The sequence below is a fragment of the Carcharhinus amblyrhynchos genome, chromosome 8 (genome assembly GCF_965287045.1).
Source record: "Carcharhinus amblyrhynchos chromosome 8, sCarAmb.v2.hapA, whole genome shotgun sequence".
Lineage (NCBI taxonomy): Eukaryota > Metazoa > Chordata > Chondrichthyes > Carcharhiniformes > Carcharhinidae > Carcharhinus > Carcharhinus amblyrhynchos.
In genome coordinates this window covers 55,050,040-55,071,438 of record NC_137331.1, presented here as the reverse complement: position 1 = coordinate 55,071,438, position 21,399 = coordinate 55,050,040, and the positions used below count along the sequence as shown (strand labels likewise).

Sequence of the window (21,399 nt, the reverse complement as noted above, 5' to 3'; positions counted from 1 at the left end):
GGAGTCACACTGATTATCCCACCTGCCACCACACTTCGTCTCCAGAACAGAAAATTCTACTCAGTCCGTGCACCTTACCCTGCTTTTTAAGAGATAGAGGGTGCAAGAAAAGGCAGAGGTTCTCCAGGCAAGACACACTTATCTCTGTCTGCTTTTTGTGCAGCACGTCATACTTGCACCAGAAATTTTCCAATTGGAAGATCAGGTTGTTGAAAAGCTGTACTGGCTGGGTTGATGCACGATTTGCAGACTTGGACCACACAGACCCACTCAATGTATTCACTTGTCACTCAGCAAAGGACATGCAGACATCAGCATTAAATTTATTAAAAGAGCCAGTCACCCAACTTGCAGATCAGGTGATTCACAGTAACTTCTGCTATTGCAAAGTCTCTGGATATGCTGTGGAATGTTTTTGGAGGTGTTGTAGTAAGTTGCTGGATTTGGGAGAGAGTGTTGCTGCATCCTCACAGGATTTGGAGACTTGTTCAACTAAATGCTACATCAAGCTTTGGGCAGCAGTGCCTCTGAATCTACAACACAACAGGGGCAGAGAAGAGAGGCTGTGGAGAGGGAAAGCTCTACTCTCTCTGGATCCAGACTCCTCGATTCTCCTTGGCAGTGAAGAAGACAGTCTTGCAGGACACCCAATGCATCAATTGTCTCAGTGTTATCCTCATCAGTGTTTACTTCAATATTACCCCATCAAAATCATCATCTAAATCCACTAAAACAGAACATCTGTGACCTCATCCTCCAGTGGTTGGCAACTGAACCATTTGTTTCTTCTGGTCTGACTGCAGCCTACATTTTCTTGGTGACTCGCCATGTGCAGATCCCAATGTTAGCCTCCAGGGCATGTCCAATGGTAATATCTGAGCATGTCACATCAAGTGATGCTGCTTATTCATCAGTGTAGGAAGCAGGTGCTGACATCCAAGGAGTCGGCGAGAAGCTGGGTCACACAGAGGAGTCAGTGTTGTTAGTGTAGAAATCTTTGGAGAGGGTGCTAGTTCCAACCCAATTGGTGTCTTCTGCCAAGCATCCACCACACCCAACAAGGGCTAAGAACGTCAAGGAGGAGAGCAAGGATGCCCCCATTATGGTGCAACCTCATTATCCTCAGCCTCTTTCAGTCCTCTCACTGAGGAACCATGTGTGAAGCAGGGTCCAGTGATGGAGGCAGAGGCAGCAACCTCTGGAGGTGTACTCAAGAGAACCTCCATGGCATAGATGATTGCCAAATGCATCTCATCGCACTGCAAACTTGATTTGAACAAATAAGCCAACTCACCAGTCCATGAAAGGCACAGAGAACATTACTAAAATGAAATAATGAGGCTCAATTATTTCTTTCACATGGTTTGTCCTATATGGTTTTCAGAGTGACACCAATATACTCTGTCATAGATGGCCTTAATCATTAAAACGCTACACAATATGTGGTGACTTTAGAAGGTGGAACTGATATTGCTCTTATACTAGTAAAATACATTTCTTAACCTGGAACTAAATCTGATTGATGTAGGAAATATGAGATTCCAATTTATGTGATCCCAGTGTGTCAATGCTTTAATTGACTAGACGGGGAGAAATCATCCAAGATTCCTTTCCTATCTGCTATCCAATGATTCTTTCTGGAAAATATGTCAGAGGTCAGATAATGGTAGAATCATCCATAGCTCTGATGCCTACTCTCTGTTTAGGCTCAATCATACGAATGGTAACTTGGCCAAGATATCAGCAGGCAGTTCCAATGCAAACTCATTCCAGTGTGAAGCATTCACGTGAACAAAATGCTAACAGTATTAGATCAGCTTCTAATACTGATTAGAAGCTGATCTAATACTGTTAGCCATCCAGTTTTCCTTTACATGATAGATGGGAGGGGGCAAAATCTGATCTCAGTGGTCTTCTGCTTGTACTAATCAAAGCTGTTTTCAGAAACGGAAGATAGAAAATCGGATAATATTTTTCTTAAATGAAGTGCTGATTACACATTCAAATGATAGTTATTACAATATGCTGAAAGAAAAGGACGTTAGTAAGGAATTGATGACCATTTTAAAAAAGTCAATGAAAAGAGAAGAGGTAATCTGCACTTTGGAATAGGCAGACTTGGTGCTCACAATCAGAAATAGTGACAAAATAGTCTCAGGCTACTACAAACCCATTGGTCTCAATTTCATGCCACGTAAAATAATGGAATTGGTCATTGGTAATAAATTTGAGATTTACTCATAAGATAATAACCTGCTACAACATCTACTTATTAGAAAAATATTAAGTGGGAGGAAGAATTAAGTTGGATGCTTCAAGCTGGGATCATGTTCATTCTAATTCACATAAATAACCTGGATGTCAATGTAAATTTGAAGATAATACTAAACTTGGAGGGGCTGTTGAATCAAAGATGCAGTGAAGAAAATACAGAATACGCTGAACAAAATACGTAGATTTTTATTAATTGTGTAAGATACCTGGCTCATCAGGACCAGGGCAAAAATGAGATAATACATTAACAATTCCTATCTTGAAAGATAGAAAGAAAGGCTTTCCCATGAACACACCTGATATTTCTTCCAAGGTTCTATCACTGTTTGAGTAAAATTGACGGAAGTCGGTGCTTCATCATCAAAAGCATGTCCTCGTGAAACAATAATGAGGAATGTTAATGGTAGAAGTAAAACCGAATAGAGAGCCATATTAACGATATGTGCTCTAAGTCCATATGCCTGCCTATTAAAAAAAAGTCAAATTCATGAGTCTTTTGTAAATAACAAAACTAACTACAAAAAACAAAAAAAAACTGTCCTTTCACTTTTCTATGCCTACACTTAAATGAAGATTTACTGGATAACATTTATGTACATTCATGAAAAATTGCACTACTATTATATTTGTAAATCGCTTTGCAACCAGACAATAATGGTCATCAAAAGGAAATCAAAACTGTGAAAAGATCAGTTTTAATGATACTGGCGCTATCAGCAGAGTAACATGAAATACCAGAAATTATTGGAAAAATAACAATCTGTTAGCAAGGTATCTTTCTTGTTACTAATGTGTTAAACAGCCAGCAAGTTCAGAAGATAGAAGGCTATCCAATGTTTTGTGAATCTCCAAAATATTCTTATTATCACTCTACCATTTGCTTTTGCACAAACTGCACTCAATCCTTAGCCTCTCCATTATTTGCATATTAATTGTCCATTAAACTTTCACAGAAAGTTAAATCTGGCAATGAATACAGTTAAGTATGGTGGCTTAGGGGTGATCATATAGAGGTCTATAAAATAATAAGGGGCATTGATAGATAGTCAACATCTTTTCCCAAAGATAGAGTAAAATTAGGGGACAGATACGAAAAGGTTCAAAGGGTGTGAGTGGCTGGAACGAGCTGTCAGAGGCAGTAGTGGAGGCGTGTACAATTTTGACTTTTAAAATGCATTTAGACAGTTACCTGAGTAAGACTGATGTAGAGGGTAATGGGTCAAACATGGGCAATTCGGAATAACTTAATGGTAAAAACAGGGCGGCATGGACCAATTGGGCTGAAGGGCCTGTTTCCATGCTGTAAATCTCTGGGTGGAATTTTCTGACCTCAATGCACCTGCTTTGCGGCAGGAAAAAAAAATCAAAATCAGGCAAGATGTGACTAGCATGAATGGTGCCTGTTTTCACGTCCATTCCCATTTTACCAGGGAAAAACAAAATCGGCACGATTGGGACCTGACCCAAAATAGGAGAAATGTCAGTTTGCATTTTTTTGCATTCATCACAATGTCATTAGCAAGTTTCACTCCCAATCGTCTCAGCTCACCTGCCTGGACCACCTCATTCACTGCAGTTGGATTGGTCAGAAAACACCTCATGTATAAAAGTTGCATTCAGACACTAGAGCAGTGAGTGTGAGTGAGGAGATAACTCTCAACATTCAAACTGCTCTGTGCTGTTTGGTTGTGGGGGGGAAATGGGTGTTTCAGGCAACCATGTTGCATTTTGAGTTGGGTAGGCAGGGTATTGTTTTTCAGGGCGTCTGACTTCAGCCTCTCAAGACAGACTCAGGTCTTAGCACTGATCTCGAGTCTGAGTGCTGACTCTGGGTCCGAGTGGGGTAGCAGCAAGCACTGTTGCTGGTGGGGGATGGGCTGCAAACTCTCTGAAGTGGCAGTGCTGCAGCCACAGGATTTGTCAAGCAGCGCTGTCTGTGGCCTCTACTGCATGGATTCTGGGGGTGTGTTTGTCAGCAGAGGCAGGGGGTGGTTGGAGAAATGGGAAGGGCTGTGTTGACATTCTGGGTCTGTGGGGGAGAGTTGGGAGATATGGGGAATGTGTGTTGCTGGGCATCTGTGGGGAGGGTATGAGAAATGTGTGTTGCTGAGGGTCTATGGGGAAGGATTTAACGTGTGTGTGTTGCTGTGGTTCTGTGGGAGGGAGGGGCATATGAGGCGTGTATATTGCTGGGCTGGGGGTGAGCAGAGTTCTTTAACTTCTCCATCTGTCTCTTCCGTTCCCCAAATTCCACCCCCTACCCACCCTTCAGATTGACAAGATGGCTTTTGCAAAGCAACCTACTGATCTTGCTGTTCTTTTGATTGCTGCATGTACGTGTACGCCAAACACCCCAGCAATGTGCATGGCAGTATTATATGGAGATTTTCCGATGTCTGAAGGTCTTTGAGGAGTAAGAAGTCTCACAACACTAAGTTAAAGTCCAACCAGTTTATTTGATAGTAAACCCACAAGCTTTCGGGGTTTGCCCCTTCGTCACTTGAGTGGAGAGTTCTGGTCTCAAACAGAGCATATAAGATGCACACACAGTTTACAGAATACTGATTAGAATGCGAGTCTTTACAGCTGACCTGCTGTTCAAGTCTTAAAGATGCCGACAATGTGAGTGAAAAGAGCATTAGGCATAGGTTAAACAGATGTGTATTGTCTCCAGACAGGACAGTAAGTGAGATTTTACAAGTTCAGGCAAATCATGGGGGTTACAGATAGTGCAACATGAACCCAAGATCCAGGTTGAGGCCGTCCTCATATGTGTGAAACTCGGCTATCAGTCTCCACTCAGCGACTCTGCACTGTGTGTCATGAAGGCCACCTTGGAGAACGCTTACCCAAAGATCAGAGGCTGTATGCCCATGACCGGCCCATGATCGCCAACAGGAAGGAACAGTCTTGCCTGGTGATTGTCGAGCGATGTTCATTCATCCGCTGTCGTAGTGTCGGCATGGTTTCCCCAATGAACCATGCTTCAGGACATCCTTTCCTGCAGCGTATTAGGTAGACAACGTTGGCCAAGTTGCAAGAGTATGTGCCGTGTACCTGGTGGATGGTGTTCTCACGTGAGATGATGTCATCCATGTCGATGATCTGGCATGTTTTGCAGAGGTTGCTGTGGCAGGATTGTGTGGTGTTGTGGTCACTGTTCTCCTGAAGGCTGGGTAGTTTGCTGCGAACAATGGTCTGTTTGAGGTTGTGTGGTTGTTTGAAGGCAAGAAGTGGGGGTGTGGGGATGGCCCTGGCGAGATGTTCATCTTCATCAATAATATGTTGAAGATTCCGGAGAAGATGTCGTAGCTTCTCTGTTCTGGGAAAGTACTGGATGACGAAGGGTACTCTGTCCGCTGTGTCCCGTGTTTGTCTTCGAGGAGGTCAGCGCGGTTTTTTGCTGTGGCGCGTTGGAACTGTCGATCAATGAGTTGAGCGCCATATCCTGTTCTTGAGGGCATCTTTCAGCATCTGGAGGTGTCTGTCGTGATCCTCCTCATCTGAGCAGATCCTATGTATACGGAGGGCTCGTGAAGCCATCCCCTACAGACAATCTCACTTACTATCCTGTCTGGAGACAATACACATCTCTTTAACCTATGCCTAATACTATCTCCACTCACATTGTCTGCATCTTTAAGACTCGAATAGCAAGTTAGCTGTAAAGACTCGCATTCCAATCAGTAATCTGTAAACTGTGTGCCTGTTTGAGACAGAACTCTCCGCTCACGTGACAAAGGGGCAAACCCCAAAAGCTTGTGGGTTTACTATCAAATAAACTGGTTGAACTTTAACCTGGTGTTGTGAGACATCCTACTGTGTCTACCCCAGTCCAACGCCAGCATCTCCACATCATGGTCTTTGAGGAGTCCAGGGTGCAGTGATGGCTCATGGGGGACATGGGGTACCCATTCAGACTTGGCTGATGAAGCCTGTGCGGAAGCCTGACCATGAGGCGGAGACCCAAATAATGAGGCCCACATTGCCACCCATTCAATAGTGGAACAGTGCATAGGGCTTGGGGGAGGGGGAGCGGGAAAGAGGGTGTCCTGTCCTGCCTTGCCTCCACCACCTCCAGCAACCTAGCCAGATCAGCATCTGAAAAACAGGGAGCTGTCTTCCTGGTGGCCATTTCTTCCAGCATTGCCTGCCTGTCTGTCCCATCCTTGGAGTTTTTAAACAGAGTTTTCCCTTGTTAGGACGAGTCATGCACCTGTTAGAGCATTCTAGTGAGTTTAATATAGTTTGACATATTACCATGTAACCTTGTTACTGGGTGGCATGGTGGCACAGTGGTTAGCACTGCTGCCTCAGTGCCAAGGAACCAAGTTCGAGTTGGGTCACAATCTGTGTGCAGTTTGCACATTCTCCCCGCGTCTGCATGGGTTTCCTCCGGGTGCTCCGGTTTTCTCCCACAGTCCAAAGATGTGCAAGTTAGGTTGATTGTCCATGATAAATTGCCCCTTAGTGTCAGGGGGATTAGGAGGGTAGATATGTGGGGTTATGGGGATTAGACCTAGGTGGTATTGTTGTCAGTGCAGGCTTCTTTCTGCACTGTAGGGATTCTATGGTGATTCATGGAGGGGAAGCCAAGTCAGTACTTAAAGGCGTGTGCTGATGGAGGGGGGGGGGGGGGGCAGGTTCTGTGATGAGCGGGGGCAAGGGAGAGAGAGAGAGTCATGTCAGTCAGTCAGTCAGTCATCAGGACCAAAAAGGGGGTGATGAGAGGGCCATGTGTAAGGGGGCTTGGTGGGGTGGGATGGGGTAAGGGTGTCAGTAATGTTGGAGGGGGTGGTCCCAATGTCGGTGGGAGGAGAGATGGAGGCTGTATCTGGCCTGGGGGTGTTCTGTGAGGAGAGCTGCTGTTTTTGTGCTTTATCTGTGCATGCGAAGTTTGTGGCCCCCATCTGAGCTGCTGGCTATCTGGCCAATTAAGCCCCACCTACATCCTCTGGTAGCTAGGGATTGGCTAGCCCACTTTTTCAAAGACCGAGTGCATAAGATTCATGTGAAAACTCACCCGAAAGCACATCAGGAACTTTGTTTTCATGCTAGCTCAACATTTAGAAAAAAATCTCAAAATTCCACCCATCAACTCCAAATACCATTTTAACAATGTGATGATTGTTAATGCAATGGCAAACAATTTCTCTGGCCCAGGAATTAAAGAATTTAAACTGTGGGAATTGTTTCCTTCAGATGGTAAGTTGCTCTTGGAGATTGCAGAAATATCAAATTTTAAATGTTTATAGCTTTTTATTGCTTTTCCTTTCTGGCTGTTTTTTTCTTTCTCACTAAATCCAACCTCACTTTTCCTCTTTTTATTTTCCTGTCTCTACCTGATGTGACTTTACTCAAATCGAAATAGCCTTCTTTCTTAAGGGGCAACCTTGAGCCTGGGGTTCACCATCCATGTGAATGCCAGCAGGAGTTCAAGATCCGCAAGTTACAGTTCACCAGCGGCATCAGCAAGTTCATCCCCATAGCCAGTGTGAACCTGCTTTGCACTGATTTTAACATATTTAAATATAAACCTACCCCCCACCCCCGCCCCCCTGCCAGATATTGACATCCCACCATATATTGATGTCAGTGAGGTATACAATAGGTTCACACAGGCATGAACCTCAGGGGGGATTTATAAATGGCAGTGGCTTGGAGTGGACAGAGGGTCTGGGGCACTGAGGGTGTCATCAATGGTTGTGTGGAGGAAGGGGAGTGGGTGATGGTTCAGATTGTGAGGGGAAGGAGGAGAAGGGACCAGCTCTGATCAGGGTAGCACTTGACCTTCATGGTGGGCTGCTGGGGGAGAGGGGGTTTATCCAGGTAATGTTCAGAGCTGCCATTGTTTTGGTAAGAATCAGCCCTCATTTTTGTAAGTCTTTTTCTCAACTGTTGAATTGCATTGATACATTATTTTTTGTTGTTGTTCTTATGTGTTCTATAATTACTCTTATTGAATGGTGGTGTAAGCTCCAGGGGCCAAGTGGCCTACTCATGCTGCTCTTTATATGTTTGTATGAGTTACACTGTTGATTCAGTAAGGTCCCAGATTCCACAGTGCCCTTGCCACTGTAATCAACTCGTCTTGCCCGCAAGTTATTGTGTAAGACTGGTTTGAGTGAAAGGTACAGAAAATAAAAATTAATGGGGGGGATACATGTCCAACAAGATCTGATCCATTATGTTCTTGTTAAGCATTTGCGCATATTAAATATTTAGCATGTTAATTTATAAAGACATGCCAGCTTTAACTGATTTAATAATAATGTATTGCTCAAAGCAAGTATCAAGCATATATGTTAAGTGGGCACCTTGTTAGAAACTGTTATATTTCCTGCATTATTAAAGATAAAATGACAGTTTATAGACAATGTGATAGGTAAAGGATGGAAAGAAGAGGACAACAATATAATTTTCTGAGTACATGCTTACAGTGACAAATCTTGTCCACTACCAATGCATATCAGAGAATTCTGTCACCAGGGCATGTTCAGAAATTGAGTAGCACTAAAGCACTATTTCGCAGACTAGATATAATGAGTAGTTTAACTGATGAACTGATTAAGATAACTTTGCTTTACATGAGTGATTTGGGCATAAGCATAGAAAATGTAATGCCAACATTCGCCGATGATACCGAACTGGCATAGTAAACTGAGCAAAATTGCAGGAAATTGCAGGGTATAAGGCAGTCCAGGAAATTGGTAGCATATGTGACAAATGCAAGTTTAAGTAAAATGAGTGCATAGTAGTACACTTTGGAAAAAATAGTGTATGGAAAAAATAGTGCGTGGAAAATTGTTCCAATAATGAAATCCTTGATTGAATAAAGGAATTAAGAATGAAGAATAAAGGAAAATTCCAGGAGTCCAGAAATGAAGATATATTTAAGAAGAGAATTAGAGTAGAAAAAAATATAAATTGGGCAAATGGATTAATAAGTTCTTTCTATCAGTATTGAATATAAAAGCATGGAAGTGAACATAAAACTGGACAAAATTAAAATACTGTGCACAACTTTAGGCACACCACTGTAGTAGGACTATTGTAAATCAGTCACTTGTGGTTCAGTGGTAGCACTTTTCAGTGGTGAAGATCATTGGTTTAAGACCCACTTCAGGGGCTTGTATTTGTGTGATCCAGGCTGACACTTCACCACTGAGGGAGTTCCGCACTGAGAAAAATCTTCAGTGGAATCTTCTCTTCCTCTCCGCCTTGGGAATCATAGCAGGCAGGGGGCAGACCATGCAAAGATCCATTGACCTCAAGTGGGATTTTTCATTCTGGAGTGAGCAGAGCCAGAAAATCCCATCCATTGTCTTTTGGATCTCAACTTAAACCAAGGCTCTACTTGCCCTCTCAGCTGGATATAAAAAGAATAAGGGTGCTTACCCAGTATTCTGGGCAACATTTAACCTACAACAATCAGTATTATGTGATTTGCTCGATTTCTTTTCATGGAACTTTAATATGTGCAGTTAGGCTGCAGCATTTCCTACATTACAACAGTGATGAGAATTATGTCATTATTTTTTAAATCCTTTGGGGTATTTTGTTCCTTCTGTATCCCATTCGATCATTTTAGCATTAGCTTTGTCATGAATATCTCCAATGATTTTTGTATATCCTGGATGTGAATTTATTTTAAACATGAATTTTCCTTACATGAAGAGACCTGTTCTCATATCATGTTTAAATGGACTTGTTTCATCAGCTCCTAATCTTTTTGAAAGTATTAAAGTAATATTTTGGGTTTACTCTGTGCACATCATTTAACATATTGTGTAGTCTGAGAAAATCTACTCACCACTGGTTTCTTTCAAGACTTCAGTTCCTAAGCTTCTCTGTGAATTTACATACCATCTCCATGCCATTAGCAAGCCCAGGACAGAAATCTGAGCCCACTAGCATCTCTGCCCCACCAGGAGTGATTCACTCTTGCGGGATTTACACAGTAGCTCTCCACTTGCGGGGATCCAGCCGCTGACAGACTGCCACATGCACAGTTGCCCACTCAGAGCTATGCTGCCAGCCTTTCTAGCAGGAATAGGCCCTGCTTACTGATTTTCAATGGGATTTATGCTGAGGCACAAAGTGTGGGAGATTCTTTTTTAAACTCCCACTGAAGAAAACATTGGGATTTACTCTAGTTTTTATGCAAATTCAAAACTTAGAATTCTTCTGGAAGAATTCCCCCTGCTCCACCCCACCACCCCTTTGTTACTGTTCTCACTATGACCCAGCTGTAAAGGTTCGGTTTATCAGTTATGCCAGAGCCCTGTCTAATTTTTGCAATTAAAGGCTAACATGCCATAATGTATGAATAATGTATACAAGTTCAGAATTTTGCATTAATAATAGCTTTACACTTCAGTTGAGAATCTCCCTTCCATATATGTTAAAGAATTATATCAAGACATCTTGATAATATATTCATAATCCAACTCCCTACGTACCATTTCATTTTAAGAAACTGCGTACAAACTGGATGGTTCAAAAGTTCTGCTCGATTGAAGCGCATCATTGCCTAAAAATAAAACAGAAACACCTTGATACAATCAAATTTAAAATTAAAAATAAATAAACAACAGTTACCAAATGACTGTTTAAATGATTAGATGAACCTTTGGAATTATCCTCTATGATTCATCTTTGCCATGAAAGATGTAAAGGATTTACTTAGATGATTTATAAGATAAAACTGACATGCTGTGCTTGAACTCTGCACAATTATATATGTAACAGTTACATTTAGAACTGATTTTCAATGATGACATGGTGAAAGAAAAATTGGACTTTTTTGCACCATTGAAACATCTAGGTAAGTGGAGGTTTGGTACAGTCTCCAGCTTTACCTGAGAGGATCGTTGGCTCACTGTAGCAGCTGTCACATTCTGGTATGATCTGTTCCAGGTGAAGCAATGTAGCAATGCTGTAGAGAAGTTTGGTTTCAACATCAGTGACTGAATTTTTAGGCCCCCCAACATCAGAAATGGAGGTGGAGCTGGACTGCAAATTGCAAGGCCTGTTGATGTATTCGCTTTAAATAGGAGTTTTAACTAAATAATGTAGGGGTGAGGGTTCAACTGCATGGAAAATTAAAAAGTCAAAGTTAAAGGAGAACCTAGGAGTGCAGGTTGGCGATGAGGCCGATTGTTATCAGAAGATAAAAGAAAGGATCAGAACAAGTGAATATCATGGGGTGATTCTCCCGTTCTGCTCAAGGGAAATATCACCAGAGGGCTCAGAGCAGGATTTGCAACTCTAGGAGACCAATCATGGCCATTTCTTTTGATGTAAATCAGTTCCAGGCTAGAAATCAGTGCAAGGCTGATTACAATACAAAAATAGACATTTGACAATATGGAAATTGATGTGGTACAGTATTCTCCCGGCTCGCTAATGTTTCTCACCCCATCAGGAGATGTTTCCACTAGCGGGGATTAAAGCTGGTCCCATCAATAAGGACCAGGCATGATCATCCCACTGGTAGGGTCAGAAGCCATTGAGGGCTGCACAGTAGTTAACACTGCTGCTTCACAGCTCCAGAGTCCTGGGTTCGATTCCCGGCTCGGATCACTGTCTGTGTGGAGCCTGCAGATTCTCCTTGTGTCTGCGTGGGCTCCCTCTGGGTATTCCAGTTTCCTCCCACAGTCCAAAGATGTGCAGGTTAGGTTGATTGGCCATGCTAAGAAATTGCCCCTTAGTGTCCAGGGATGCATAAGTTAGAGGGATTAGGGGGTATAATATATAGGGATATGGGGGTAGGGCCTGGGTGGGATTGTGTTTGGTGCAGACTCGATGGGCCTAAGGGCTTCTTTCTGCACTGTAGGGTTCAATGTTCTAGGTCCTCCGGGGTGCTCGGGAGTAGGAGGAGTGTGCCCCTTGGGCAGTGCCAGCCTGACTCCCTGGCACTGCCCACTTGGCACTGAGCAATGCCAAGGGGACAGGGCCTAGTCGCACATGCTGCATTAGGGATCGGTGGAGTTGGGAGGAAGGAGAGCAATTGGGCGCAGACAAGGGAAGAAAAAGAAAATTGGGCTGGCAGCAGTTAGGTGGCCGGCGATCAGGAGGCCAGTGCGCATGCACCGATATCTCCACTGATAGATCATTGCATGTGCAGTGGCCCACTCATTACGCTGCTTCAGCCTCCCAGGTGGTAATAGTCTCCAACCCCACTGCAGGGAATCAGATGCACAGAGTTCTGGAGATTCATTCTCCTTAGCTCGGCCAAAAAAAAAGGTGAGAAAAAGTCCTGTCTCCTCGTCTGATGGGCACTTATTTTTTGGGGGGGAAAATTGCATCTGTATCTGCACCACCCCCTCTCCCCAATATATTACACAAAGAAATCATCCCAAACCTTAAGGCTTTATAACTGAATGCACGAAGCTCTTGAATAAAATTGATGAGTTAACAGCACAAGTAGGGAAAAATGGGTATGATTTGGTGACAATTATTGCTACATGGTTGCAGGGAAACAAAATTTGGGAATTGAATATAAAAGGGGGCAACATTATTTTGGAAGGATAGATAGGAAGGAAAAGGAGGTGACGTAGTTTTGTTTGTCAAGAAAGGGACCAGGGCTGTTATGAGAAATCACATAAACACTGGAGATTAAGAAATGGATTGAGTTTGCACCAAAATAAGAAATAGCAAGGGAAAGAAATCCCTGGTGGGAGTGATCTATAGGTCCACAAGCAGTAGTTTTGCAGTGGACACATTATTAATCAGAAAATATTGGGGGCTTGTAAAAAGGGAATGCGATAACCATGGGTGATTTCAATATGCACATAGGCTGGATTAATCAAATTGGCAAGGATAGCCTTGATGGAGAGTTCATTGAATTTATTAGGGATTATTTCTAGGAGCAATGTGTTTTGGAACCAACCAGTGAGCAGGCTTTTCAAGGATTGATTAATTTACAAAAATAATGCTAAAATTTCTAATTCAGTTTGAGGGTGTGAAATTGGAGTCCCACACTAGCATTCTGGAGTTAAGCAAAACTAATTACATTGGCATGAGGGCAGATTTGGTCTTAGGGGACTGCACAAGAAAACTAAAAGGTATAACAGTTGATGAGCAGTGTTTAAGGAGATATTCAAGTCATTCCAATTAAAATATACTGCAGAGAGGAAAAACGACTGCAAGAGAGGAAAAGAAATCCATGGCTAAGCAAAAATGTTAAAGACAACATAGAGACAAAAATTAAGGTGTAACATATTGCAAAGGCCAGTGGCGTATTGGAAGATTGGGAAACTTTTAAAGATCAACAAAGGGCTACTGAAAATGTAATAAAAAGAGCAAAGGTAAATTGTGAAAGGAAACTAGTGCAAAATTCTAAAATGGACAGCAAAAGCTTCCATAAGAGGAAAAGAGTAGCTAAAGTGAATGTTGGAGGATGAGACTGGGGAGTTAATGATGGGGAACACAGAAATAGTGGAGATACTATTTTGCCTCAGTTATCACAGTGGAGGACACTAGTACCATCCCATTAGTAACATGTAATGCAAAGGAAGGAATGTAGAACAATCATCGTCATCAATAGCAAAAAAGTGCTGAGCAAACTATTAGGGTTGAAGGCAGGCAAGTCCTTAAGGCCTGATGGCCTACATTCTAGGGTCTTAAAGGAAGTGGTAGTGGAAATGGTGAATCCATTGGTTATAATATTCCAAAATTTCCCAGGATGCAGCAAAGGTTTCAGTAGATTGGAAAAATGCTAATATAGCATCCATATCCAAAAAGGGAGGCAAGCAGAAAGTAGGGAACAATAAACCAGTTGGTTTAACATCTGTTGTTAGGAAATTGTTAGGTTCGATTAATAAGGAAGTAATAACAGGACATTTGGAAAGTCAAAACGCAACCCATCAGAGATAGCATGGTTTTATGAAGGGTAAATCATATTTGACTAATTTACCAGAGTTCTTCTAAAATGTAACAAGCCAAGTGGATAATGGAGATCCTGTAGATATAGTATACTTGGACTTCTAAAAGGCCTTTGATAAGGTGCCACACAAAAGGGTAATACACAAGATAAGACCACATGGGGTTAGGGGTAATTTATTAGCTTTGATAGAGATTTGGCTAACCAACAGAAAGTGCAGAGTCAGGATAAATGTGTATTTTTCTGGTTGGCAAGTTGTAACTACGGGGATGCCATAGATGTGGTCCTTGGGTCCCAACTAGTTATAATCAATATTAATAACTTGCATACAGGGATAAAGGTACTATAGTCAACTTTGCAGTTATTCTAAAATAGGTGGGATAGCATGTTGTGATAAAGAAATAAGCAATTTACAAATGGATAGGTTAGATGAGTGGGCCAAAATCTGGCAGATATGGCAGAATCTTAAAAGATCCAGAGTGAGATAGCAATTTGGATGCAAAATTGGCTTAATGACAGAAGACATCTACAACCAGAGGGTTGGTTTTCAAACTGAAGGCCTGTGACTAGCGGTGTGCCTCAAGGATCGATGCTGGGTCCATTGTGATTTGTCAGTTATATTAATGATTTGAATGGGAATTTAGGATGCATGGCATGGTTAGTAAGTTTGCAGGTAGCCTCAACTGTCCAGTGAAGCAGTTGAGGACACCTCATTGAATGTTTTTAAGGAAAAGATAGATAAATTTTTGAACAGTAAAGGGATTAAGGGTTATGGTGAATGTGCCAGTTAGTGGAGCTGAGTCCATGAAAAGATCAGTCATGATCTTATTGAATGGTGGAGCAGATTTGAGGAGCCAGATAGTATACGGCTGCTCCTAGTTCTTATGACACCAAGATTGGTGGCATAATGGACAGTGAAGAAGGTTATCTATGATTACAACAAGATCTGAATCAATTGGACCAGTGGGCTAGTGAATGGCAGATGGAGTTTAATTTAGATAAATGCAAGATGATGCAGTTTGGTCAATCAGATTAGGGCAGGACTTATTCAGTTAATGGTAAGGCATTGGGGAGAGTTACATAAAGGGATCTTGGTATGGGTTCATAGCTCCTTGAAAGTGGAGTCACAGGTGGACAGAATGGTGAAGAAGGCATTCAGCATGTTTGTTTTCATTGGTCAGAGCATTGAGTATAGGAGTTGAGACGTCTTGTTGAAGTTGTACAAGACATTGGTAAGGCCACATTTGGAATACCGTGTACAGTTTTGGATATTATTAAATTAGAAAGAGTGCAGAAAGGATTTACTAGGATGGTACTGGGACTTGATGGTTTGAGTTATGGAGAGACTGAGGGAGGCTTAGGGATGATCTTCCATCTTAGGTGAGGTCATCCATTTTGGTAAGAATAACAGCAAAATGGACTATTATTTAAATGGTAAAACAATTGCAGCGTGCTGCTGTGCAGAGGGACCTGGGTATTCTTGTGCAGGAATCTTAAGGAGTTGGTTTGTAGGTGCAGCAGGTAATTAAGAAGGCAAATGGAATTTTGTTCTTCATTGCCAAAAGTGTGGAGTTTAAATACAGCGAGATTATGTTGCAGCTGTATAAAGGTGCTGGTGAAGCCACACTTGGAGTAAGTACTGTGTACAGTTTTAGTTTCCTTACTTGAGAAAGAACATGCTGGCACTGGAGGGAGTGCAGAGGAGATTCACTAGGATGATTCCTGAGTTGAGAGGGTTAGCTTATGAGGGGAGACTGATTAGACTGGGGCTATACTCATTGGAATTCAGAAGAATGAGAGATCTTATAGTAACATAAGATTATGAAGGGAATAGATAAGATAGAAGCAGAAAAGTTGTTTCTACTGGCAGGTGAAACTAGAACTAGGGGGCGTAGCCTCAAAGTAAGGGGAAGAAGATTTAGGACTGAGTTGAGGAGGAACTTCTTCGCCCAAAGGGTTGTGAATCTGTAGAAGTGAAGCAGTTGAAGCAACCTCATTACATGTTTTTAAGGAAAGGATAGATTAATTTTTGAACAGTAAAGGAATTAAGGGTTATGGTGAGCGGATGGGTAAGTGGAGCTGAGTCCACAAAAAGATCAGCCATGATCTTATTGAATGGCGGAGCAGACTCAAGGGGCCATTTGGCCTACTCTTGCTCCTAGTGCCTATGTTCTTATCTTGTAGAGGTCTATAAAATAATGAGGGGCCTAGATAAGGTAGACAGTCAACAGCTTTTCCTGAAGGTAGGGGAGTCTAAAACTAGAAGGCATAGGTTTAAGCTGAGGGGGAAGAGATACAAAAGGGTCCAGAGAGCCAATTTTTTCCACACAGATGGCAGAGTATCTGGACCACACTGCCAGAAGTAGTAATTAAGGCAGATTCAATTTTGCCTTTTAAAACGCATTTAGACAGTTCCATGAGTAAGATGGGTATAGAGGAATATGGGCCAACCATGAGGGCAACTGGGACGAGCTTGGTGATTTTTTAAAAAAAGTGGCATTGACAAGTTGGGACGAAGGGCCTGTTTCCATGCTGCAAACCTCTATGACTCATGAGATGGAGTTTAATGTGGGCAAGTGTGAGGTTATCCATTTTCATCAGAAAAATATGAAGACAAATTAAAATCTAAATGGAGAGAAACTTCAGAGTGCTTCAGTGCAGAGGGATCTGAGCGTCCTCAAGCATGAATCACAGAAGACTAATATGGAGGTACAGAAGTTAATAAGGAAAGCAAATTGAATTTTGGCACTTATTGCTAAAGGAATATGTATAAAAGTAGGGGAGTGTTGTTGCAGCTGTACATTAGTGAGACCAAACCTAGCACATGGTGCACAGTTTTGGTCCCCTTACTTGAGAAAGGATGCAATTGTATTGGAGGAAGTTCAGAGGTGGTTCACCAGATTGATTCAAGAATTTGTCTTATGAAGAGAGGTTGAGCACTTTAGGCCAATACTCATTAGAGTTTAGAAGACTAAGGGGAGATCAATTGAGATATATAAAATGCTAAAGAGGATTCGGTAGACATAAAGAGGATGTTTCCTATTGTGGAGCAATCTAGAACATGAAGTCATAGTTTTAAGATTATGTGTAGTAGATTTAAAACAGAGATGAGGAGAAATTAGTTCTCTCAAATGGTAGCGAATCTGTTGCATTCACTACCTCAGAATGCTGTGGATACCGGGTCATTGAGTAATTTTAAGGAGATAGACAGATTTCTAATTAGTAATGGGTTGAAAGGTTTTGGAGAATGGGCAGGAGAATGGTGTTGAGGCCGAGACAAGATCAGCCATGATGGTATTAAATGGCGAAGCAGGCTCAAGGGGTTGAATTGTCTACTCCTAGTTCTTATGTTCCTTAGCACATTCACTATGTCACGTCTTGAGGGTCCCAGGAGGTAGGCAAGCCATTAGGCTCGTTAAGAGCCTTGATGAGCAGGAATTAAAGCAGCTAGCTGGGATTTTTTTCAGTCAAATTCCATGTTTCCAATGTGATGAGGAGACAAATCAACTGCCTTGAGGTGAGTACCCAATGACAAGCTGGAATATCAGTGCTACTGACAAGCCTCCAGGATCTACACAGTAGTTAGGACCTATAGAGTCAAACACTTGCAACTGATCATTACAAGTCGTTTTTGGACAAGACTAGTTACCAGTTTGTAAACAGGTCCACAGCCATGAAAAAGAACTTTTTGTCTATGGGAATTCAATTAAGTCTTAACCTATTATATCTCCCCATTAATTCCACAAAATTACAATTGTAAGGTGCCTTAGCAAGCAATAATGAAATCCAACTAAACAATTGCTGCTGGATTGCCCTATTACTACAAGTAACTTTCAGGTACAAAAAGACATACTTACATTTAAAGTTGTTAGTGGTGTGTATTGAACATTTTCGTCCTTTTTCTGCTGTTTCTTGTATTTAAGTGGACATTGTAAAAAACTGAAATTGTACTCAATCTGTATAATAAAATGATATGAAGTAAAATGTTTGTTCTGAAGATAGGAAATTGTGACTAAGTGAGATCTATTTAATATTTCACCAGCTAACCAAGGACATACTGAATTACTTTCAAAAGGACCTGATTTTTTTTAAATTTCAAGACCAAACATGGCTAACATGAGTCACCTGATGTCAGAAATTGTAAGTTGACCTTTTCTGGGAAGTTACTATATGGATTGTACTGCTGACATATTGTTCCTGGAATTCCACATTTGAGGGTGTCAATGTCAACATTAAGAATGGACTCTTGAAATGAATGTAAAAATATAATGTATTGGACTTTAGTCAATTGCAATTTCATTAAAATAATGGAAAGTGCTAACCAGCCAGATACCCAACAGACATACAACATGCCCTGTGGAAGATAAAATAATCCCATTTCCTGTTTGCTTCTATTATCTTGAAACGTGCCAAATGTTTGAGATGAAAGATCAAAAATGTGATTACTTATTCTACAGCAACGGCTGTAAAGACAGCTAATCTAATTCCTTTCGGAAATATACAGGTGGGGTTTTAATAATTGGGTTTGCCAACCCATAAATAGAAAGGGAAGTAAAAGTAACTTGGAAAATAATGCTGAAGAGAGCAGTAAGGAATCTCCCTCTCTCTGAAGCCAACACTGCCTCCAGCAAGGTGCATTTACCTGCAATCCAACTCCTGGATTTTGAAGAGGATGAGCTGTAACGTTCAAAAATCTATGTCTCAAGGCCCAGCAAAGGACTTAATCATATATTCTTTTAATTTGTATTTGAAGTGTGTGTGTGAGTGTGTGTGTGTGTGAGTGAGACTGTGTGTGTGTGTGACTTTAGTAACTAATAAACATTTTGGCCAGGATGTTATCACCACTCATGTCAGCAGGATTTTCCCATCCCACTGCAGTGAACAGAGATTTGGCTGGTCACCAAATTCTCCGAGCTTGCTGCAGTGGGAGCATGAATATCAGGTAAGATCGCGCTTCTCATTTCTTTGACTCAAGAAACCGTGGTTTGGCTGGCTGCTTTTTAACAAGTAAATACATTTGGATTGGAAAAAGCATTTTTTGGGAAAACATTTTTTTAAAAATCATTCATTGCAATCAACTGAGGAAGTTGAATAAATGGAAGCCAGTTCAGTCCTCCTCATCATTGTATAACTAACCACAGATTCAGGTAAGATGGACACTTACTGAGAAGTCAATACTTTTCCTATCTTCTGATGATTCTGTCATACATCTGTCCAAAAGTTCCTGAAAATAAATGCAAAAATCTCCTACAGATAGCTGTAAAAATTGCAAGACATCAACATACAATGATCACACGCTGAGTAACTAAACCTGTCAGGATGATCATGGTAATTAGTTGAGACATGAAAGTAATGAAAAGAAAAGATTCTACAAGTGTGATATTGGGGGAAGGGAATTATTGGATAGGGCAGCATAAAAAAAATAGGAACCTGAGACAAGACTGAAGTTGAGCAAGAGAGAAAAGAATGATTTGAATATTATATATCTCAGATGGAGATAATTGTGTCACAGAACCAACCATAAATGTAAATTTAATAGTTTACATTTATCTTCAGCTGTTTCAAATATTTAAAACTCCATTATGTAGCACAAAACCAAAATATGTATCAAATATGCCAGTGATGGATCCCAAAATCACCTTCCCAAAATAATCTGTGTGAAATAACCCAAATGTAACAATTTAAAATATTTGTGAACACATTTTCTACACAACAGTTTTAAATGAACGGGAACACAGAACACAGAGTGCAAGAGCAAGGAAGTTATGTGGAACTTGTATAAGGCACTAGATTGGCCTCAGCTGAAGTACTGCATTCAAGTCTAAGGGAAGTGCTTTCGGAAGGACGTGAAGTCATTGGAGGGAGTGCAGAAAAGATTCAGGAGAACGATTCTAGGAGTGAGGAATTTCAGTTATGAAGATGGACTATAGAAATTAGGGCTGTTTCCCTGAACAAAAGAAGGCTGAGGGATATTCAAAATCATCAGCGGTCTGGCCAGAGTAGATCGAGAGAAACTGTTCCCACTCATGAAAGGTTTGAGAATGAGCACGCGTAGATTTAAGGTAACTCGTAAAAGAAACAATAGTGATATGATGAAGAGCTGTTTCAGGCAGTGAGTGTTTAGGCTCTGTAATGCTCTGCTTAAGAGTGTGAGGTGGGTAAATTCAACTGAAATATTCAAAAGGGAATTAGACTTACTTGAAAAGAATGAATATACAGGGTTAAGCGGAGAATGTGGAAGAATGCAACAAGGTGAGTTGTTCATTCAGAGAGCTGGTGTAGACACAACGGCTGAAACAGCTTCCTTCTGTGTCATGACACTTATGTGATTCTGTGATACTCAATCCATTCATATGTTGAAGACACCATTGACCCTGCATAATCTCTTATGGCCGTTGACCAAGGTCACTGCTCTGCATAATCTTAGCATAACAGCTAAGATCCCATCTCCCAAGTCTTGTAAATGTTATAAGGCATGGAAGAATTGAGCATTTAGATACATGTGGAAATTTTTTGCATGTTTTTATTAATTATTTAAAACAATTCAGTACTTAATGAAGAAAATCATACTCCACTTGGAAAAGCCAAAAGCAGCTGAATTCCTTTGTTAAAATCAGTACAAACAACCTAACCCATTAACAATGAACATTCTTAAAATCATTACCGAAATGAACTTACTTTGAAAGCTTCTGGGAGGTGTTCAATCAATTCCAGGACTGGACATTGCATGGAAGAACTATGAAGGAAGGCTACCGTAGCCTCAACTAGTCTAAATGCAAGGGATTAAAACATTAATAGTTAAGTCCCTGACAGAATGTTCGGTGTTTTATGTGGCATGTTTCAGTTTGTTTATGAGTGGATGGTTTGGCTTCACTCACCTGGAGGGAAATACTTTAACTCGTGAGGGTCCACTACACACTCTTATGGCATCTTATTTTAGCCTCGGTGCTATCAATTATTCTTCCCTCTTCTCCCAGCATTCTCTCCCAGTCACAATGGAATACATTACTGCACCTCATTCCACATAATTAAAATCTACTTCTTTCAAAACTACTCGTCCTTCTTGACCACACTTGCAGGATTTTCAACCCCACTTGGGGCAAGCATAGAGATGGGAGAGAGTGAAAATAAATGCCGCTGACCAGCATGCTGCTGCCTGCCCTCATTCTATTTTTCTGGTGGCAGGATTGGTGTTGACAGGGCTATTTGCCTGCAAATGACTTACAGCTAATAATTCA

The 21,399-nt window shown here is 41.3% G+C and overlaps 1 protein-coding gene across 1 annotated transcript in view; it reads right to left on the bottom strand.

The window, feature by feature from the left end:
* Positions 1–21,399, bottom strand: part of trpa1b (transient receptor potential cation channel, subfamily A, member 1b) — a 99,731-nt gene that overhangs the window by 37,614 nt on the left and 40,718 nt on the right. The window contains exons 15-19 of the mRNA XM_080193532.1: positions 20,840–20,930; positions 19,326–19,385; positions 18,019–18,117; positions 10,737–10,807; positions 2,571–2,739 (exon numbers count right to left, since the gene is read on the bottom strand). Coding sequence (XP_080049658.1) covers positions 2,571–2,739; positions 10,737–10,807; positions 18,019–18,117; positions 19,326–19,385; positions 20,840–20,930 — 490 coding nt within the window. The remainder of the gene's footprint in view (positions 1–2,570; positions 2,740–10,736; positions 10,808–18,018; positions 18,118–19,325; positions 19,386–20,839; positions 20,931–21,399) is intronic.